The sequence below is a fragment of the Mytilus californianus genome, unplaced genomic scaffold, assembly GCF_021869535.1.
Source record: "Mytilus californianus isolate M0D057914Y unplaced genomic scaffold, xbMytCali1.0.p SCAF_2, whole genome shotgun sequence".
NCBI classification, from domain to species: Eukaryota; Metazoa; Mollusca; class Bivalvia; order Mytilida; family Mytilidae; genus Mytilus; species Mytilus californianus.
Genome location: NW_026262668.1, coordinates 123015163 through 123039162, shown reverse-complemented (window position 1 = coordinate 123039162; position 24000 = coordinate 123015163). Strand labels below are relative to the sequence as shown.

Here is a 24000-nt window from a genome sequence, read left to right as displayed (position 1 = left end):
GTTAAAGATTTTGGTTAAAGTTTTTTTTGTCAAGGTAGTTTTTGATCAAGTTGAAGTCCAATCAACTTGAAACTTAGTACACATGTTCCCTATGATATGATCTTTCTAATATTAATGCCAAATTAGAGTTTTGACCAATTTCACTGTCCACTGAACATAGAAAATGATAGTGCGAGTGGGGCATCCGTGTACTATGGACACATTCTTGTTTTCTTTTTATAAAATTCGGTTCTATTCAAAGACTTGGATATTTGAAAGAGCATTACATCTTTGGTTTTTCCTGTAAGAAAAAGACAACACTCATCTATCTTTTTTTTGTGAAGAATAAGCGTATGGTCAGCTAACGGTACAGTTGTTCAGAATAAAAAAATAAAACTGCCCAACTTAACATGAAGTACTGTGATACAGAATGAGTTGTTTTGAGATTTATAAGTGTGTTGCTCCACCCTAGAAGTATTACACATCAAGTATTTATGAAGGTTGAATCATATTTACGTACCTAGTAGTAGTTATTAAAGAATTTTAAGTTGTGTCTTGGCAGCTAAACTCATTTTTATCTGGTTTTGTCTATTCTTTAAATTGATTCGCACGTGTTATGTTATTTATCAAGAACGCATGTTCCTCTGGTCTGTTTGAAGAAAATTGAATTCTATTTATTACCTTTCGTTGATGGCACCTTTTTGTCTTTATTATTTGATCTGGAGTGTTTCAAATATATAAACAGTAAATGACAATATGGATCTATATTCAGATATAACTTAAATAAAGATTTTTTATATGCATGTCACAATAACACACATACATATATCTCAGGAACATATAAGTATAGATTTTCTGATTTTCTGCTCATCGATATGGTTAGCCACAATGTGAACCTTTTTGGCGAGTGAACGCACCGAACGGGCAAAAAGCTTCCGTGTGTTTAGCGGTTGATATTCTATTCAAATCCGAAAAAACACACACGCAGCTGTGTAATATTATACACCCAAACAAAAACAGACATAGCTGTGTAGTTATACATTCCGCACAGCCAAACGGACGCCTGTCGGAAAAAGCAACTACAAAGCCTCTTATCCCACTCATGCATGTTTATATGTTTATGTATTGTCCCCAAATAGTTCGGACGTGGCTGCGTATTTGTACATCCCGGAAATCTGAATGAATAGGACCCTATTTGCAAGAGTATTTGTAAAGATGCATTACATCATACATTTACATTTTCTAACATAAGATAATTGGGTATGATTTGTACACCAAAAATAGCTTGAAAACTACAAACAATATCAAACATCATTTACACATACACATAACAACGTATCTTTTCCATTACAACGTACAAGACCTTTGGAAAGTATACGTGTTAATAATGACGCAGTTACACAATGTATCCATAAAAAATGAACACGTTAAGGAGAAGCAAAAACCTCACAAACAAAACAAAACAAAAAATCTTTAAGTATATAACAAAATGCTGTGATATGAAACAATCAACACTCGTGTTGAGCATTTATAGCTCTTACATTACTAGTCATTTTATAACAAGCACTTTTGTTAAAATGAGCTTTATAGAAGATGTCATCTTGGACAGACAGCTTTATTGAAGTCATCAACTAGGAACGAAATTATCATAACTTCTTTGCAGAGAAACAGAATTATTTATATGCATTTTGAAAATATCATCGAAAACATTAAAATATCCACAGTCGCCGTGTATATGTTAACCAGCCTCAAATTCACAGCTTTTATAGACAATCTATCAAGTGATCGCGTTTCTTGAAGTGAGTTCGGATGCTTTAAATATCTATTTTTCTGTGAGAAGTATACAGACAAGAAAAATAAATGAGCAAACAGTTTATCACAAATGTAAATTCATCTGATATGAGCTATACACAACAGAAAATATTGTCATGAACAGGCCTAAATAAATGGTTGAAATGGACACAATTCTCTGGATATCAACGGCAGAACCATTATAGCTTAATTCTTGTTAACAGTCTAACCAACTTGAAACCGTAACCAGATAAAGAAATATTAATAAATAATAAACAAAGAAAAATAACAAAATTTAATGTGATAATGAAATTCATTTTGCATCCATCAAACATTACACAATAATTATAAATACAAAAGACACCCTCTTATCAAAGTCATGTTATGCTGAAAGTAAGGAAATAAAAAGACCAAAACAATTAAAACAACAGTAAATTACTAGTCAGCGATAATTTCATCGTCTGTTTAACAATCAACACATAGTACTAACATAAAACTACTGGATAATTATTATCACTGAAAATAAACAACACATGTGCAACCAAACAATCAATCAAAGCACATTCTTCTTCTTCTTCTTCTAAATACTGCCCACATTCAACATGGTGAATATTCTGACATCATTACCATGTGTGTAAACAAAGAATCTCAAAGAAAACTTCGGTATTTATCAATAGACATTTCTATATTTTCCTGTCAAAACATTTATCTAAATGGTTGTTTCGCCTGACGTAAAAAGTCCATTCAAGAGTAATCTTAATTGCAACTTGATAACAGACTGGGCAAACAGATTATACACTAGTTCAAAGTCATTGATATATAGGAAGATGACACATTAAAGCCAGAATATGCGTCCAAAGGACAAAATGGCGATGCTTTTCTATGATCAGTGAACCAATTAATTTACCACCGGGTCAAAACCCTAATTTGGCATATATCATTTAATGTTTTACATCAAAATGAAGATGTGTACTAAGTTGCAAGTTGATGTGACCACAACTTCATGGTAACTACCTTAAAAATTAAGTTTCGATACTCACTTGACCATTTGTAATAATATGAACGTGTACAAGATCCCAACTGGATCAATATGCGCAAATTCATTTAAGGTAGGCGGTACATGTAATAGTAACATGTTCTTCAAATCCTCTGTTTATATCGTAAACTTGGTAGTGTATGATGGCTCGTTTCGAAGCTGAGACATTTTCATATATACTCGGATGAATTTTCGGGATACCATATGAAATATGGCATCCAATAAAGGTAACATAGTGATTATAATGCCAAAACTCTATGGGATATCACACTTGGAAATATCTTTTTAAAACTTTTATTGTATATGCTATAATACGCATTTTTGGGTAGCCTGCCTGCATGTGTCCTTTTGTAAAGGGATAGTTTCTTAATAAATATATATATTTATTGTACGATATACTTAACAGAATGTCTGAATGTTCCTTTACGAAGAGTTTTTTTTCCAATCAGAAAAAGATGACCCAAAGAAGGAATTCTTGATTCTAATTGATTATTATTAAAATGTATGTTTCTTCTGTACTGCTAGGCTAAACCCTCTTAAACTGTAAGGGCCTTGATGGCCGAGTGGTCTAAGTAGATCATGTACTTTATCACTATCCTGTCAACACTGAGGTTGTTGTGAGTTCGAGCCCCGCACTTGGCAGGTGCCTTCAACTCCATTCTCAATACTCTAGTTCAGGGAAACAATGCGCATGTGCAAGATTGATCGTGATTTTGCGTTATCGACTGATTAGATACGAGATTTGATGAACTGGGGGCATTATCAGTTTATTGATTTATCAGATCGGCGTCGTTATTACTGTAATCAGATTATTTTTGACTGTTATGTTAATTAACCTTAATTACAAAAGAAACGGTTTGATATGTCACCTGAATTTGCGTGTCACCTTCACGCAAAAATGGACAGATTCATGCTGTGATGTACACTTAGCAGATATATTCAATAAGTTACGGGTGCTATTTCATTACCATATCTTAGGTCATAAAAATAAAAGTCAATCAACACCTTGGCCATATGGTATCATAAAGTTTTACCTTAGACTATTAATCTCACCAGGCGACAGTTGGACAAAATTAATATACCCTTATATAATTATAATCATGTTTGACATTTACCGTTAAAACGTATGTTCAAAATACTAGCCCTGATTGCATGCGTGTATTAAATTTACATAAAGGTATTGTTGTGCTTAATTCAAATGCATCAGATATTGACAATTTTGAAAGGAGGGGGATCTGGGTCGATCAGCATTTTATCTTGTCTTATCGTGAAGCATACATTATATAGTATGCAGAATACCTAATTAATTTCAGTGAGATTTTATAAGATCTTAAACAGAATAAAAGATACTTTATATATTTTTTTATATCTTCAAAAAGTAAATTTTCACGCATATATATATAGTTAGGCATTTGATTACATACTTTTAATGAACAGTGCTGTTGTATATTTATTTTTGTGTCAGAAAATTCACGTTTATAGGTAGAAAAATGATAATAAATGTGAAAAAAATTTTGGTAATATTACAATTAATTTAGGAAAAAGTACCCCCCCCCCCCCCCTCTAGACAAAACAAAAACAATGATTGTCGTCTTGTCGAAAGCAAGTAGATCTTCAAGATTTATGAGTGAAATAACTGCCTACTTGGATCTTTTGACATACATCCTTCTTTTTGTGTTGTTTTCGCGACGTTGTTAATCAGAACCTTCTTATTTCGCGATGTTTCTAATAAAGACGATTACATTTCGCGACGTTTCTTTAGATGTAGTCACTTTTGCGGAAAATCCACTGACGTCATAAATACGGTTGCGCGATTTTGAGAAAAGTACCTGCTAAGAAAATCGGCCATATCACGAGAATTGTTATATTTATTCATTAATAATGAAGTCTACAGTGTTAACTTGAAATGTGAAAAAAAAATCAAATCCACATTCATAACTGTATGTGTTTTACTTCATATAGGAAATGAATAAAAGCTATGTAAATGATAATACGTCGATGAGACAGAAACCCAACTACACAAAAAGCCCAATAATTAATTTAGATATCAACGTAATGTCTTGATCAAAACATAGTATCTACACCATTTGGCAAACTCTAAATCGTATGGAGAATTGTACGGATAAATTTAACAGAGAATATCAACAAAATGACAAAATAACATAATAAATAAAGACAACGCATCATACTGTTCCTGACTTTGAATAGGTAAATTAAAAAGTTTAACGGCATTTTTAGAATTTAACCCAGTGGAATATATACGTGTATGAAGAAAAACTGTCAGTTAAAAAGACAAAGTTATAAGCCCCGTAACAAAACAAAAACGCACCCGTTGATGTGCCAAGCATATCCCTTATGTACATATTGGGAGAAAAAAATCGAAGTATCGACACACAGGAATTAGGTATCTGACAGACCAGAATAGTGTTCACAAGTTTCAACTCATTGATGTCAGCTGTTTGCGAAATTCGAAGTCTTACTGTAAGGTAGTTTCTCAGATAAGAAATAAAATATTTGTTGGACCACCGGACGGACGGACAATCAATGTGGTTGCATCCACTCCTAGATTGGAGGTATAATACAGACAAGTAAGTCAATAATTATATGTACCGTAAGAAAAAAAAAATACCCATAGGACAATCTTATCTATTGATACAGAATCATGCAATTTCAATAATCATGCTCTAATACCGACTGCTGTACTTCCTATGAAATGTTATACTACACCGTAATGGACTATACAGAGACAATTACGACATGAATTTGCTTGAAACAGCTCTAAATATTCACTTTTTAAGGTTGGGTTTTGTGTTCATATGGCTTTTTAAAGCTGACTTTATACGGTTTGGTTTTTTTTTTGTGTTGAAGGCCATGTACGGTGACATTTAATTGCGTTTACCGACCGTGCGAGGGCTGTGTAGCCAGTCAAGGTCGGTAAAAACTCCCATCATCAATTGCGTTTATCTTCGTCATTTGAACTATGGTTGATAGTTGCCTCATTAACAATCATACCAAATGTCCTTATTTTTATATTATCCCACTTACTTTATAATTGTTTCACATATTGTCATGTCGGGGCCTTTTGAATAATTAAAACTATACTCAAGCTGTGTTGTCTACATGAATTGTAGGACTAATGTCGGACAGAGATGCAAATTAATTTTTTTATCACATTTATCTTTTTTGTTTCCTAACATTTCTTTTCTAAAAGTAATTAACTAGTCTAAGAATACTTTTTCTATTCAAGTTTCGTAACAATTTATAAAGGTTTGGCAAATACTTTATGCTATTTTACGAGTAACAAGCATTATAAATTTTGAAAATTTATATCATTGCTTTCGAAAAAAAAAACCTTGGCTATACCACTGAACTTGACAGCGTAGTCGTGAACGGCGGGAATGATTTCACGACGTTGTGAACGATTAAAACTTATTTCAACGTAGTTTAGCGCCTTATTGGCAAACGTCCCGTTTGCCACTAGAAATCAAGGTTTATTGCTTTTATTGAAAAAACAAGCACATGGACCCCCAGCTTTTTCTTTTGCAATCAATCAAGTAATGTTTAAAGAACGCTCCGCCAAAATTTTAAGAAAAAATCAACGATCGAATTTTTTCTGCACTTCTGAATAGACGCAAAAATTTTGTCAATTTCTTTATTTCACTATTAGTAATATAAATTCAGACAATAATAATTTGATTTAACCTTAAACTTGTTACAGCATGTTGATGCCATGGATCAAGGGAACACTCTACATAAAACCCGGTTAAGTTATGACTGTTCGTTCAAAAGTATTGTTACTTTTCTTAAAAGTCCTTATTTATGAAATTTCATGGTTTTTCCTTCAAATATGCAAATTTCGAACCAAATTATCTCAAAAAGTAAGACATGAAGGTGTATTTTTCCTTGCATATATCAAAAGTACACATTGAAATTGACCTTGTACAAAAATTTCAAGAAAAAATCAACGAGGGATCTCTACTGTATCGTATGCCCTTAACGCCGACTGCGTCAGCATTTAGGTTCAGTCTGTGGTTAAAGTTTTGTTTTACATCAAAATCTTTGTCAAACATAATGGAATTTCGGAAAATTGGGACAGAAGCTTCTTTATGTCCAAAATACAGTATCCAGGGCAAAATTTTGCAAATATTTATTTTCATTTTTCCGTATTTTACTACTAGATGGATTTCGTTTTTCCTTAACAGCTAAATTCAGGTTTTGTCTGAGGTTAAAGTTTTTCATGCAGTCATCAATAACCGTTTTGTTTAATCGTCCAGTTGCAAGTTAAATGCATATCCATGCAGGTCAAGATCATGATAATGATATATGAATGTTGAAACTGTTTTGTTCTATATTGCGCTGGACTTTTCACTTGTTTGTTCAAAATGCAACAGTCCGAGTCAAGACATTGTACAGCTTATTAGTGGGTGTGGCTTTTTTGCTAAGAGTTTAATTCCATACGACGACCTGTAGCTGTTTGTTTTAATGGGAACCTTTTTTTATTATGGGTTGAACAAGGAACGTATTTACTGTTCCAAGGTTAAACGATCAGACTATTTATACAATATTGAAAACATAACATTTATGAATCCATGGTTATATTTTATTGAATCATGTGACATCGCATAATATCATTCATGATATCGACTTTGTGTTATGACCAGCAACAACTTTTCAAAAAGCTCCGTTTTACATGACAATCATATGGGTTAAATTGTTTATCTATATCCGCCCGACACATGCCAAAGAGAATAAATTATGTATAGTGTCACCGTTGAATGATATACTGTTTTGGCAATTAATGCCATTACGTCAGCATGTATCAGGAAATTATTCTCAATCTCCAAAGATGATATTTCTGCACATAAACTTCCTCAAAGTTCTTAGAAGCTTCCAGGGACTTGTAGGCCCTCGTTCCTTCTTTATCAAACATTTCGTTTTGGTTATTTGCAAGGTAAATTTCAAGTTTCCTTCAAATTTCTTTCCCAATTTTCTCCCGTAATTTTCAAACACTAGGTCTCGAAATTCTTCACAATATTTTTTTTACTTTATTAAACATAAACCAAAAAAACAGATGACACTCAACGACTTCACAGGTAAACGGGAAAAAAGGACGTCCTTAACATCGAATATTGATTTGTACCAAATGACTTTGCCCCCAGTTCATCCAAATCTCGCATATTCTCGCATGAATTTTAATTAAACGCTTGACCCACTCAGAATTCTAGGTCGCGAACAAGCTTTCCCTGAACTAGAGTATTGACTAGGATTGTCAGTTTTAACAACAGAAGGTCGGTGGTTCTCCCCAGGAATCCCGGCTTACTCCATCACTTTAAAAAAACTGACAGCTGCAATAGTGCTGAAATTGACGTTTAACACCAACAAGAAATCAATCAATCTTAAACGGTATCTATATAAGAATAATAATCACGAGATATTTTACAAAGAATCTTTCTTTGTTCCCCTGATCGGGTGATGTACAGGGACGCAATATTGCCACACATATTCTCGTTGAACCCCATATTATATCACCAATTTTGTTTTCTTCTCTGGAATGAAACAAATTGCTATTCCAAACCAAATTTGGCAGGAATAATGTAGAATGTACTTCGTAAAAAAAATCCTTATCTCATAAAATCACGGTCGTAAGCGTCAGAAATTCTCATTTTTTAAAATCACGGTCTTAAGCGCCAGAAATCCTCATCTCATAAAATCAGGGTAATAAGCGGCCAGGTCTTGGTTCCATAAAATCACGGTCGTAAGCGCCAGTTTTTGATTCCAATCGACCAATATTGGGCAGTAGAATTTCATAGAGTGAATTACAGTAATTACGATTGTCAATGAAAAATGCATTAAGGGTTTTTGCCTGAACAACTTTCAGACATATAAATCAGAGACAAGACAATTTGTTGTATCTGATTGTATACTAACCATCCTTCTAATAACAGGAATACCATTTCCTGATACAATTTGACATTATTACCATGTCCACTGTCGCATTATCATTTATCATTCATCTAAGTTGTCCACAAGCAATTATCTGGTGACAAATTAACATTCAAGTAGAATCGTCTGAAATTGAATAAAAAAAAAATAATTGTAGCTTAAGCGGTTGTCAATCGACTTATAAGAGTCAGAAGACTACCACCTTGGGTTATATAGAGAGTACTAGTTGTACATGCCTTATTAATCACGAAATGATTCAGATTGTTTCGTATTCAACCCTTTTACAGAAAAATTGCATAAATGAGAAAAATAAGGTGTTTTGAGAGTCAGATTTTCTGTATTCATTACAAACCAATGAAATATCATGTATACCACAATAGTACTGAACACGTAATTTGTACATGGATTTTCGCTTTTAGATATAAGAATCAATAAATATGTAGAATGACGAAGTTCCATTTGTCAGTAGTAATTTGATAGACAATCATTTCGGTGAGAATTTGACGGCTTAATCAATAGCAGAAGAAATATACCGGAAGGAATGATAGTGAAAATTATCATGTACTATAAGAATGAAACAATATAAAAATAAGGAGATTTGATATAAATGACAACCACTAAGACAACAAGTAAAAATTCATCTTTTCAAAACAATGCACGATTTCAAGGCAAGGACGCATAAACAGAAAAGTATAGCATTTGCATGTTTCCTTCTTTAATATTCTTGTTTAATTCAAGATCATAACCTACGAAAACAATTACAGGATCAATTTTCCTAGCATTTTTTCACTCACCGGATTAAAGTTCCGTAACTAGGATTTTATATTCAAGAGTCTTAATAAAATCTGCATTTTACGTGTATTTGCATGATGTTACATTGCAGTACATCCGTAATTTAATCCAGATTGTATTTGAAAGACAATTCATAACTTTACTTTTGGTGTAATTTTGGTTTTAGTGGTTTTTAGTTTATTTTAGTCTTATTGAATTATTTGATGAATTTCTTTGTCAAAACCCTTCAAAATGAAAGAGTTGAGCCATCTTTAAGCATTTATAGTTTGGTTACATGTTCTTAAAGATAATGCCATTTAATGGTGTTAAAAATTCAAAGCACGCATGATTAATTGATTGATTGATTGATTGATTGGTGTTTAACGCCACTTTCAACACTATTGTGCTATTTCGTGGCGGTCAGTTTTTATTTGTGGAGGAAGCCAGAGTGCCCGGAGAGAACCACCGGTCTTCGGTTCGGTAGGAAAACTGACAATCCTAGTCAATAAAGATTGGAGTCGAGTGCACCTGCCCCGTGCGGGATTCGAACTCACAACCTCAGTGTTGACTGGATAGTGATACAGTAGTTCGACTACTTAGACCATTCGGCCACCGAGGCCCCTCAAAGCACACATGAAGATTGAACAAGAAACGTCTGGGAAAATGTCATTGTTCTGGGAGAACATGATTTATTTATTAATTGTATTGACTTTGAACTAGTTTTCAGTAACTCCGAGCACTCTTAGATCGGTACTTTGTGTGTTTTGATTTTATGTTAAAAAAAAGATGCGAACGATAGCAAGGGATATTAAAAACTCATAAGTCGAAGAAAAACTAACAACGCCCTGGCAAAAGAACGAAAAAACGACGAAAAGAAGTCCACAAAACACTTCATAGAAAACACGACTCCCACCAAAATCCAGGGATGAACTCAGGTGTCCGAAAAGATAAACAGGTCCTGCTCTCCATGTGGCTATCGTCGCTTTATTCAACCAAGTACAAATCCGGTTGTAAGTCTCATTCGATGATGTCACAATAGAGGAAGAGAGGACGGGATTAATGTAGTTGCGACAACAGGAACATATACTTGTTCATCTGTTACACAAATATTTCATAACGGTCAACCAACATGATTGTGATGGTGTCCGTAAAACTTTCAAATGAACGACACTGATCATCTTTACCACTTGGAACCCTTGGCTTAATAGCTTCCTTGTAAGCAGCAATCATTAAATCATGATAGGAAACACAAGCTCTGGAATATCGTACTACTATTAACTGTATGATATATACTCAATATGCAGGCGCTGCTTTAATTTTACTACATACAAATAGAGAGTTTACAATTTGGAAGCTTAAATCATCTGATAAGGCAAGCCATTGCCAACTGATGTTTTCTGTTTCTTCTTATGTGTTGGTGTTATATCGCTGTCGAAGGTTAGGGTGGAGTTGAGCGCTCACAAACATGTTTAACCAAACCACATTCTTTTAATGCTTGTATCAAGCGAGGAGCCTGTGATTCAATGGTTGTCGGTGGTTGCAGTATGGCATATTTGTTTTTCGTTTAGTGTTTTGGCATAAATCAGGCCGTTGTTTTGCTCCTTTGAATTGTTTTTCATTTTGCCATGTCGGGACCTTTTAAAGCTGAGTATACGGTATAGTTCATTGTTGAAGGCCTTAATGTGACCTATAGGTGCTTATCTATATATTGTGTAAAATAATTTCAGAGGGAATTATCCTTACTTCTTTTATGAACTTTTATTGGTAGACCTTTTGTAAATAACAATATAGATTTTGTATATGCCTTTCTCCTGGTTTTATGATTAGATACGTGTACATAAGTAAACGGTATCGGTGGACACTAAATTTCATATTTATAATGTCAATATATTTCAATTATCTGTTTATACTGTAAAGAATTCAATAGCACTATAAATGTTCCCCATTATACATGGTCCTATTGCAGTAATTATCTGGGACATTTAGCTGTCGATTGACTCATTACTTGTATATTACCTGAGTAATGATAGGATTTAACTGCCTCTGCACAAGAACCATGTAGACGTCATAATTAAGTCAAAGAATTACTTTAAAGGTATCAATTTTCTGCAACGGATGTGCAGTTAATCTTAATCCTGGTATCTATGATGATAAGTCGACAATACAAGTGTTTTAGTGATGTTCAATAACATGCAAGAATACTCAAGCAAATCATAACAACAAATCTATGATTGTGCTTGTAGGGTGTATGGGTATTTTGTGATTGTACGGGTAGTTTGTGATTGTAAAGATAGATTGTGATTGTACGGGATGTGTGTGATTGTATGGGTAGTTTGTGATTGTAAAGATAGTTTGTAATTGTAAGGACAATTTGTGATTTAAGGGATAATTTGAATTGATCTCAAATGTTTAGTACTTCTTATTTGTTACACATTTAAATATGTTCTTCTGGTATTGAGATGTTTACAGAGAGAGTTATGTAACCATCGAAATGATTTTTATTACATTATTATACTACATCAAGCTGACATATCATAGACAAGAAGAAATTTAATGTAAGAATTATTACCTAATCTTCACAAAGTTAACACATCACGTCATTGTCAGTAAAACTCATCCATTCTTATACCGATCATTGTACCCAAGGGAAATACTCTATTGGAATTAGTTCTAGGTTCCCATCACTTGTTGTCATCAGAGTTCGTTTTTTTGCATTTGTAAGGGTAATATGAGTTCCCACCAGCCGTCAATAAAATATTTTAATGACATCTCAAACGTCTTGCTTTTTCAAAAATGAAAAATCCAAAGAAAATGGAAGACAGAATTTTTTTTAATATTTATAATCTCTAAACGTTATAAAGAACAAATGATGTATTCTCTTGTCACAGTTTTTTTTTCAAACAGAGCCAGCTCTTTTAGTTATATTTCAAATATTCTGTTTTATATATTGTTTTACGAATATAAAACTTATTTAGAGAATAACGCTAATGTAAATATATATTTATGGTTAGACAAAAGCAAATTAACGAAATCAGATTGAAGTTGCATATAACATTTTACCACCTTTTGAAATAATTCTAATACTTGCACAAGAATACTGCAATCAAATTTGAATCATCAAATGAACTTTAAATTTCCCTCCCATTGAAGTGAGTTTATACATCAGGACTTCCTTGTGTTTATAGCCTCTATTTTGTAGCTTATTTAATATAAGTTAACATTTGAAATTGAAAATGAAAGTAAATTGATAATTTTCAATATCTATGGAACCAGTACTATAACAGGGAAACCTTTACTATAACTTTAATGCTAACATTACAATTTTGAAGATGTTTTCAGTTGTTGCAAATTTAAAAAAAACAAGTTGCTTTCTTTAAAAAAAAGAAAAGCAATACGTGAACCTAAGACCGCTGACTGGTCACAAAAAGATAGTTGCTGAATTTATGTTTGCTTTTCAATTGAAATAATTGACTTTGAATAGAAGAAGATATTGATGAAGTTAAACTACTTTTATTAAAAATATGTAATAGTGTGTATATTCTTGCACAAGTCAGTTGAAAGCAATGTTGGGTAGTAGTGAATAGAAAAGTGTATATACAGCTACCATTTGAATATAAATTTTAAAGCTCGACTATTGCATTTATTACTTGGGATTGCACATCATTTTTTTATAATCCTATTGCATATCCCAGTTTCTACAAACCGGATGTATAATGCAAATTGCACAAACTTGGCCAATCGCAATTTAAATTTAGGTAGCACTCAGTTTGCTTTATAATCTTGATGCATTTATTTTATCTATCATATCTTTATATTTTGTTTCCTGCATGGATGCCTTCATATTATCAACTCGTTATTGAAGTTGTCTGTACTCATGGTAGATGTTGTATAGATAAATTTAAAGTCCATTTAATGATTTTACGTGTGAAGAGAAACCCTATGGCATGCAACTTATAAGAAGATTTCGTATATTTGTCTTGAGAATAACACACCAGCTTCATTTGGACCTCTTATGAAGAGACTTATTTTGGTCTCGCAAAACATCTCAAATCTTAAGGATTTCCTGATTTTACTTAAATCAATCAAAATATTCTACAGGGAAACTTGGTTTTGAAAATATCTTATTTTCAGAAGTTTTATGTATATACTCCCAAAAGAACCAATTTATATAAAAAGACATGTAGATATAAAAAGATACTAGGATTATCATGTCGTAAATCAAACGCGAGTTAAGTCTACAAAGAATCATCAGTGAAGCTCGAATAAAAATAGTTGAAAAGGCCAAATAAAGTACGAAGTTAAGTAATATATTTCTTGGGTAGAAAATCCTTGGCATTTCGAAAATGTCAAAGTTTATAAAAGGACAGTGACTCAAAAAAAAAAAAGAAAACAAAAGAGAAACAGCCAGAGGTCAGAATACCGTAAGCAATGATGGCCGTGCTTGAAAGTCACATGTCAAGCTCTTACTGCTGTGTCCTGAATTTAGATACGTCAATATTCATGCATGAACGTGGTATTTTTGTTTTTGCGCAAGAAATAGTAAATAGAAAGCACACGTACGGATACTTTGGATAAGAATACGCATTTGCGTCATCACATATATTAATCTGATAGTTGAATTCGGATGTCAAACTACCTAATAAAACAAAAACAAAATTTTTTTTTATAATAAACATACATTCCTGTTAGTGAACTTTTTTTTCCGAAAATAGCTTGAATATATTATCAAAAAACACAAATGTCAAGTATTTACGGATGCACATTTTATTTATCAAATGAATCTCTTTTCAAATGTCTAACATTCCACTATATGAATATATTGTTATACAAAATATAAGCAGAGACTTATAGATCCATACTAAAACAGTATAAAATAATTGGCATTAGGATAGTAATTAATTTTGTTATGATTATTGTAAAATATTAATTACGTTTTTTTCTGTGAAATGCAAGGATTTGAAATCCTTGTGAATTGAAACCACCCAAGTATTTTTTTCATTCACGACCGTTTAAAATTCAGATATTTAGCTCAACTTGGGGACGCATCCCTGCTCATTGGTGCTCATACGTTACACATAATTTTCAAAAATGTTATGACTGATCAAACCTGAGAGACATAATGCACGTATACATTACAATTTTAATTATATTCTATAATTACTAGGAATAAATTCAATCTCAGTTTTACCTGAACAATGAATATTCTCTTATAGTCTGTTAATTATATTCTATAGTTATTAGGAATAAATTCATTCTCAGTTTTACCTTAACAATGAATATTCTCTTAGTCTGGTAGTATCTATTAATGAAATTAGATATTTTTTTACAGAAAAATCCTTTTGTTTGATTACCTTTCTGCTTTCCGACAACTGTGTTTCCGACCTTAGATAAATATTTTTAACAGAAATATCGTTTTCTTAACTTTCTTCATGCTTTCCGATATTTTCTCATGCTATGATTGAAATACTAAATATCAAATGATAAACTTTTAGAAATAATCAGTTTATTCTGGGTCATTGTATGTCAATAAACTATTCCCAGGTGTATTGAATACTACACACACTACACGTAGAGGGACCATCTCAAAGGCATGAATTATATAATTGCGTTATCATTACACTTGATATTTAATAAACATGCACATTATTAAATACATATATGTTTTGTCAAAAGGCAAATAGGTTCTAACATATAAATGATTTTAGAACGCAACCTAGTCTTTATTGTTTTACATTCAAATCTATAAATGAACCTTTCCTAATTGTTGAAACTGTTGAAATATACAATGTCACGTGGTAGTCTATCCATAGAAAAGGCATAAATAACTACCTGTTTAAATGATTGAAAATTTTCGAGACGTTCCGAGAATCGTGATTCCGAGGATATCGAGTGGCCCATAGATAGCCTGGGGTCCTGGCTACTAATTTGCTCCGCTACATATGATTGGGCCAGGATGCCAGGCTAGCCCATAGACACATCCAAAACTCGCCAATATATATAAGCGTGAACCACTCAGGGGGTTCACGCAATTATATTGTGACAAATGTTAATGCTTCTGAAGAATTAAGATTACTGCATCTTCTAGGGCGATCATTTCACTGGTCTGACATAGAAGTATAAAAGGTGGTCGTCAGACCTGTTGTGTAAACATACTTCAGGAGGAGAAAAATCTTGATAGATCAGATGATCCATATCTGATCGCAACTTACATGTAACATATGCATCAGCTACAGATGTAATCTGTTCCTGTAACAGTTTTTAAAATCATTTCTTATGTGCACAATAATCTATATTACACTCTATGAGGAGGCCTTTTTTTATTTGTCGCATCTTTAATTATCACACTGAATGAATCGATATGACAATTAAGGTGTCCTAAGGCTATTGTTTGTTATCCTCACTTTTCATTATTTAGGTTGGTGTTATTTTGAGAATAGCTTGGAAATTATTCCCGAAGGTCCTTTCCATTATCCGATTATGATTTAAAACAATAGTCCTGTTTTCCATCTAAGCATATCGTGAGTTAAAAAACAATAACGCATCACAAGGTATCGACATAAAAAAAATCGGCCATTTAATGCCAATCAAGAATTTCAAACAATATAACACATCGTTTTAAAATAAAAATAAGATTGATCTAAAACTAGATACGTTTAGTTCAGAACAAACGTAATGAAGCAGTTGAACTTGACGTAGTAGAACTCTTACTTCTTTCATCATCAGTGATTACTAAATAAATCTACTTTATACGTTGACAATGATATTAAATAACACTATAATCCTATTCATATGTTCACGGGAGTGTTCTTCTAGTGTTATTTCATAAAAATGTGGTATGATTGCCACTGAGACAACTATCCACCAAAGTTCAATTGAGGTGGTAGTAAGCAACTATATGCAACCGTACGGCCTTCGACAATGAGAAAAACCCAAAGGCCTCGTCATGAAAAATGTGAAACAATTCAATTGAGAAAACTAACAGCCTAATTTATAATAAAACATTTACAAAAAACAAATATGACAGACATGAACCAACTGTTGATTTGATTTTAGACAACACGTTTAAATAAAGTACTGAATAATTTTCATTGCCATCATAAGTTTCATCTGTCTTTTTCTTTCCGATATGTTCTGTGTCTTCTAAAATTTATATCAGAAGCCTACATATCATCGTATCACGGGTGGAACTATTAGTTTCTATTGCTACTACTGCTTCGGTTCCACCATTGACAAATTTTATTTTCAAACATGTTTATTCGTCGTTTAAGCAGAACACAAACTCTGACCTGAATGAAAATATACGTTAGTCGTTAAGTATGAAATTTGCGCTTTTTTTATGCTGAAATTCGTTTTTTTTTTTGTTTCTGGTGCATTTTTTTTCTTGGTTTTGTGTAAAGATCATAACTCCGAGGACTGACTGTCCACTACCGTTGTATTGCCACAGTGGACGCTACATAGACTTATTATTACATTATATGTATGTTTCTTAAGAATCCGTACTTTTGATTGACTCAAAGCAATTGCGATGCTTTCCAAAATTAAATATTTCTGAAAAAAACTTCTTGATCAGGCACAGAAGTCTTTGTATGCTCTATACCGAAAAATAAAAAATATATGTATTCCCGTCGATTTGCAGCTTAAACTTTTTGACTCATTGGTTAGTCCTGTTTTATTATATGCTTCAGAGGTATGGGGATTTGAAAGTAAAGATAGCATTGAGAAAATACACCTTCAATTTTGCAAAAATATTTTGAAATTAAGAAGCAGTACACCAAATTATATGGTGTATGGGGAACTCGGAAGATTCCCTTTGGAAATTATTGTGAAACGTAAAATGGTGAAGTTTTGGAATAGTTTATTATTGGAGAATAACAAGTTATCTTCCATTATGTATAAATTAATGCTCAAATTACATTTTCAATACCCCACAAAATTTAAATGGATTACGTACGTTAAATCCATATTTGACGAAAATGGAATTAGTTTTATTTGGCAAAATCAACTTTCATTAGATAAACTGGGTTTAAAGAACATTATTTCACAAAAACTGAATGACCAATTTATCCAACATTGGTTTTCCCAAATGAATAACTCTTCAAGAGGTGCATTTTATTCACATTACAAACAGGAATTTCGTTTGGAAACCTATTTAATAAAGTTGAAGCTGTGTGACAGGATTTATATAGCAAAATTCAGATGCTCAAATTTAAAATTTCCTGTAGAAACGGGAAGATGGTCTAGAATACCAAAAAATGAGCGAATTTGTCATCTCTGTGGAAACGGGATAGGAGATGAATTTCATTATCTATTCAAATGTCAAAAACAGGAAATAAAACTGCTTAGAAATAAATATATACCAGAATTTTATACTGCAAATCCAACGGAGTACAAATTAAAACAGCTTCTAACATTTTGTCATGTAGAACTTTACAAAAACTTAGCAATATTTTTAAAAATACTTACACGATACTTATGATTTATATTTGTCTTTTTTGAGTTGAATGTTATGGTAATTTGTAAATTGACATTTTGCTGTATTTTACCATGCATGCATGCATTATTATGTGTAGTGTAAATGTATTGAGTATAAAAATGTGTATACGTGTATATACGATGTCCTCTTGTACACCTATGTGTCTGAGGTTTAATAATAAAGTATTGTCTATTGTCTATTGAATAAAATTCAACATTCACGTGTTTCCAATTAAAACGTCACTATTATGTATAGGCAAAAAACCCAACAAAATCTTGATAAAAACTCGTAATTGCATAGCACAAGAATTAAAAGCTTCTTTTTGGAATTTTATTGGCCTGTAAAAGCGTTGATCGTGCGCACATATTTAGTATGAAGCGCTGTAAAAAAATAAGAATCGGTCAACGCTTTTACATCCCAATAAAATTACAAAAGGGAGCATTGAATTCTTAAATGATACCGATAGTTGTATGCACGACGCCGCGTGTTTGTAATATTAGCCATCAGGTACGCACCAAACTAAAGGTTTAGGTAGGACACTTAATCATAGATCACTTAGCATTTTATAAAAGTTTGATCATTGATGAATTAGTATTTTTGTACCGTTGTACCGTGAACTTCCTCAAAAGTTATACTAACTTCGAAGTAAACCATGCATTGTAAGTGGTCAATAAACCTTTAATTATCTGCATGTACTGTGAATAATTCAAAGGCACAACAGTATATATAATTGTTTCCCATTATTCATGGCAGTACATGGTCTTATTACGATAATTATTTTGGACGTAATTGACTGTCGATTGGCACTTAACTAGCATATTAAAGAAGTAATGAAAGGAAGTTACTTTTTCAGCCGAATAACCATGTTGACGCCATACTTAAATTCTTCTTATTATCCAAATATGCCGAAGTGGGAAAATATATATAGATTCTGTATTGTAAAACTGGATCTCAAATATACTGTTAACTTGGATGAGTTACAATTTGCAAACCATTTCTTAAAAAATATGATTTATGTCTCAACAATTGACTGCAGGGAGAATGATTCCCTTGATTAAAAACAGTCCAACAGTTGTGGTGTCCAGAAGTAGTAATGCATGGGTGTTAAAAGATGATACAAAATTAGTTTCACGATAAACAATGATGAGGTCAAAGTTAAATAAACTTTCTCGAAGCTTAGATTAATTAAAGTTGATTTTTTGTTCAGTAATTACAACAGTTTTTAAATACCAAAGTTTATTTTCTTAGACCGGGAAATTTCACTCGCATGAATTTCACGTGAATATTAATTCACGTGAATCTCACGTGAAATTCACCTGAAACGAGTTTATACGTGAAATCAGTTCATGTGAGTTTCACGTGAATCTCATGTGAATTTCACGTGAAAATCACATGAATTTTTTTCAGAAAAAAAGTTATTTAAATAACATCTAAATTTTCAAATTTAATTAAAATTATAAAAAATATTTTTTTTTTTTGTAAAGTTCACGTCAGATTCATGTGAATCTCAATCCAAGTGAAATTCACATGAAAATTTCACGTGAGTTTCATATATAAGCTCGTTTGATGTGAATCTCACGTGAAATTTTTGACGTGAATTTCACGCGAGATTCGTGTGAAATTCACGTGAGCAAAATTTGCCTGTGTAGTGTATTTATTTTCTTATTCTTAAGATTTGTGATATCTCTTCTGCTGATTTGTATGACAGCATCTCTTTGTCGTATTTGCATGACAGTATCTCTTTGTCGTGGTATGTCGTCTTAAGGATCAGTGAAAGGTTTTTTAGTTGTAACAATGAATGATATTTTCAACTCCTGTTAATCTGTACAAAATATGAAATAATGCATACTGTTTTAATGGCTAAAAAGACCTGATCAGCGCTTACCCCATAATATAACGGCAATATTAAAATGAAATCATATTAAAGCTATAGGAAGTTTTTTTCTTCAGTCTATTATGCAAACTATCACTTTATTGATTTAGAATTGGTATTTGGGCTTAAATCTCCATTTTCTTTAAATGTTATTCATGATTACATAATGTTTGTGTGAATCCTCTAGAAAATTGGTCTAGCATGGCACTTCGAGAACCAATTTCCGACTTTTATGGTAAACGTCATGTTACAACACTGACACTGGAATCGATTCTGTCACGAAAATCATTCCCTGTAAAACTCAGAATAACATTAACTTTCTATGTAAACAAACAGAAATAATTGGAATCGACTCTGTTTTTAGTGAAATGTCATTCTGTTTGCTCTTCTGTAAAATAGAAATTAAGTTACAACACAGACAGTCAATATCGCATTACATTTACAAGACATGACCATGATTAAATGATTGATTGTTGGTTGCTTAACGTCCAGTGACCATGATTAAACACCAAATAGTAAACATGTAAACCACTACAGTAACCATTTGTTGTTGTCCCGTCGTATGGCAAACAGACAGCACTTTACAAGCTCTGAAGCAACAAGGAACATCAATCAAAATAAATTAGGCAACAATTGATGCTATGATATAAACAAAACTTACAATTAAAGAACACTGGCAACCTTGTTTTCAATATATTAACCATCATTTTATACATAACAGCAGTTACTGTAACTGTAATACATATAGATTCTACCACTGCATCGAGTGTGATACGATATTTATCCACTCGAGACAGTTAAATTTTCAAATTTAAAACGCGAGGCTCGCCGAGCGTTTTAAATATTTAAAATTTAACTGTCGAGAGTGGATAAATATCGTATTACACGAGATTTGGTGGTGGAATCTGTTTCTCTAATGATTTTCAAACAATACGCAAGCAAATTTATTCCTTCTTTTCGAATGATCTGCAAAAAGATGTGTTCTTTCTATGTGACGTTATCAGGCATGGTCGCCTTTTTTCATGCCGTCACAATAGGAAATTCAGAGGAAAGCAAGAAAATTCGACGTCATAATCGGATTTTAACCAATGAAGAACTGCATGAGATCAAACGAACAACACGTTGATTAAATTTTTTTTATACAATGGGTACAGAAAGGGATAAATTGACGAAGAATTAGAGAAATAATTTTATATGTATATCAATTTCTCTACATATCCATTAGCGCATTTAGTATACATTATACATATTTGTTGACACGGATTGAACCTGATGTTTTTTATTCCAGAAACACATGGTGTGTGAACGGAAGTCATATGATATTATTTGTTTTAGCTTGACCAATAAGTTATTTTAACGTAAAAAATATATAGGAGTTGAAGAATTGAAGAACAGATCGAAATAAGAAAATTCATTAAATTCTACGTCATTTGGTCTCTGCTGTACAGTTGTCTCATTGGCAATCATATCTTTATATTCATGTATACTTTCCTAATAAAGTTGACGGTTAGTACACGTCATATAGATAACTAAACTAAACATGAAATATGTGCTTATACCTTGATATCAACATTTTTTAAAGAGTTTAAAAAACGGACATACAGTATACCTCAAATAGATATATAACATATACTTTAGTTCTTTAAAATCTGTGCTAACACTCTGAGACCTGACCACCTTAAAATATATCACATATTGTTTTAAAATTTCCTAAAACACAGACTTTATTTGTCTTTCACAGTGATCAAAAAACTTACCACCACGAAAAAAATCAGCAGGTCTAACTTTGCTTCTTAAATGGATTCATAAAACTAGTCAAAGAAAACTATCTGCCATTGATCCACAACTCAGAAACCATAACGCTTGTTTCAAAAACCCGCCAATGTCTAGTAGTACTCATTATGTACATATTCGAAATCAATATTATTGGTATTCAAAAGTTGATATATTTCTAATAAACTTTGTGTAACTCATGATATGATTTTTATTTCACCACAGTATTATATTATGCTGTCATAACACAAAACAGAATGGAGATAATTGTAAGAGTTATTGCTTGATTTTCAATATAAATGCTCTTAATTGTCAGCAAAACTCAAACCATGTTTATACCGACCATGGTGCTTTAGGGAAATATTTCTTTTTGAATTGAATCTTACTATCATCAATATCAATATTACCTAAACAGCCAGCAAGAAAATATTCCTGTGGCATTTGTTTTGTTATAAATCATTGCTTTGTTTTCTAAAAGATGTGTTGTGCCCAACGTAAAATACAATTGATAATATTCTCTATTTCTCTTTTCTGTCCCACTAATGCAGTACCAAATATATTGATACTTTCATGACCATTTTGTTTTCGTTTAACTAGTTACTTAGTTGTGTTATGATTACTAGAATGTACATATACATTTGCAGTAAAGAATCGGCTGTCATGTGGAATTTGTTATTGTTATTTGATGTAACATATTTATTTATTTAGCTCCTTTTTTTTTTTTTAGAAATAACCGACATACTTACCACAGATGCATGTAAAAACAGTGGAAAACAACTTGTTTGTGAACCTGGTCGTATTTTGAGACTTATTGATGTAACCTGTCTACCTCACAATTATACCTGTCCAGAAAAACCAAGAATCCTCAGTATATGTGATGGACAGAACTCATGCGGAACTGTCGGACTTAAAGATCAGATCTGGTCTTACTGTAAAGGTTTTACCCTCAAACAGATGATGATATCGTACAGATGTGTTCGAGGTTAGTTTTAGATAATTCTCATTGACATCTTTTATATTCATGTATCGTTTTCAATTTGTTATTTTCCATCATTTAGCTTTAAAGCGATTAAATCGAACATTCAGCTCTGTCGGTTATTTAAATAGTTCCTGGTTTATTTCACTAAGCTTCTTTGTTTTATACATGCATACGAAACTAATGCACAAATCATAAACACTTAGCGATTTTATACCCCTGGAAAGTTTTTCATGTAAATTATATTTGTTTACCTATTCCGCAAACATTGTCTTTTTACAGATTGATTGTTGTTTGCTTAATGTCCAGTGGCAAACAATTAATACAATGGGTATAGATCCTATAATAGGGGGTCGACAGGGACGAAAGGCGGGAAATTTGGAATGCCACTGGAAAATGAGGGTACATTGGAAGTGGTAACCTTATGAACTAGGAAGCTGACTAAATAAAATTGAGAATGGAAATGGGGAATGTGTCAAAGAGACAACAACCCGACCATAGAACAGACAACAGCAGAAGGTCACCAACAGGTCTTCAATGCAGCGAGAAATTCCGGCACCCGGAGGCGTCCTTCAGCTGGCCCCTAAACAAATATATATACTAGTTCAGTGATAATGAACGACATACTAAACTCCAAATTGTACACAAGAAACTAAAATTAAAAATAATACAAGACTAACAAAGGCTAGAGGCTCCTGACTTGGGACAGGCGCAAAAATGCCTAAAATCTACCTGAACAAATAACTATACTTATGTAAACAATTGGTACAACTAATTATTCACCTGTATATTATAATAATAAGGAGACGTGGTATGATTGCTAATGAGACAACTAACCACAGAGACCAAAGGAAGAGGACGTGGATTATTCCATTAGCCTGTTCCTGTGCCTGTACACTGCAGCTGTATAACTCTGCAGCGGGCTTTCAAACCTAACCTCTAATTGTTCATCAATAGATACTAATTTGTTGAACTCTGTAACCCCTAGTGAGTCCAATCAGTTGAATCTCTATGTTCCCTTCTTTCTCCCGTTGTTATAGCCCGTCCAGTTAAACTTGTCTTTCTACAATCTTATATATTTCATGGTTATCCTATCCCATTGCTCATTTCTCTTTATTGTGACCAATTTCATGTTTAAAAATTTATTTTTGTTCGTTGGCCAACCGCAAATTCTCAAAATTTCTGATAAAAATCGACATCAGGTCTTCCAAGATCCCAGATCGTTATCGATGAAACTACCTGCGTCATAGATATATGTTTGTCAGACTAAATGCACATGACAGTTATACTTAAGTTCGATAGAGCTTCACTTATGTTGTTCAGGAGTTAGGGTCCTGGCTTGGATTGATCCGCTTATGTTGTTCAGGAGTTAGGGTCCTGGCCTG

At 32.6% G+C, this 24000-nt stretch overlaps 1 protein-coding gene across 1 annotated transcript in view; it reads left to right on the top strand.

Annotated features, from left to right (window-relative positions):
* Positions 1 to 24000, top strand: part of LOC127730865 (uncharacterized) — a 65211-nt gene that overhangs the window by 28549 nt on the left and 12662 nt on the right. The window contains exon 2 of the mRNA XM_052239475.1: positions 22367 to 22621. Coding sequence (XP_052095435.1) covers positions 22367 to 22621 — 255 coding nt within the window. The remainder of the gene's footprint in view (positions 1 to 22366; positions 22622 to 24000) is intronic.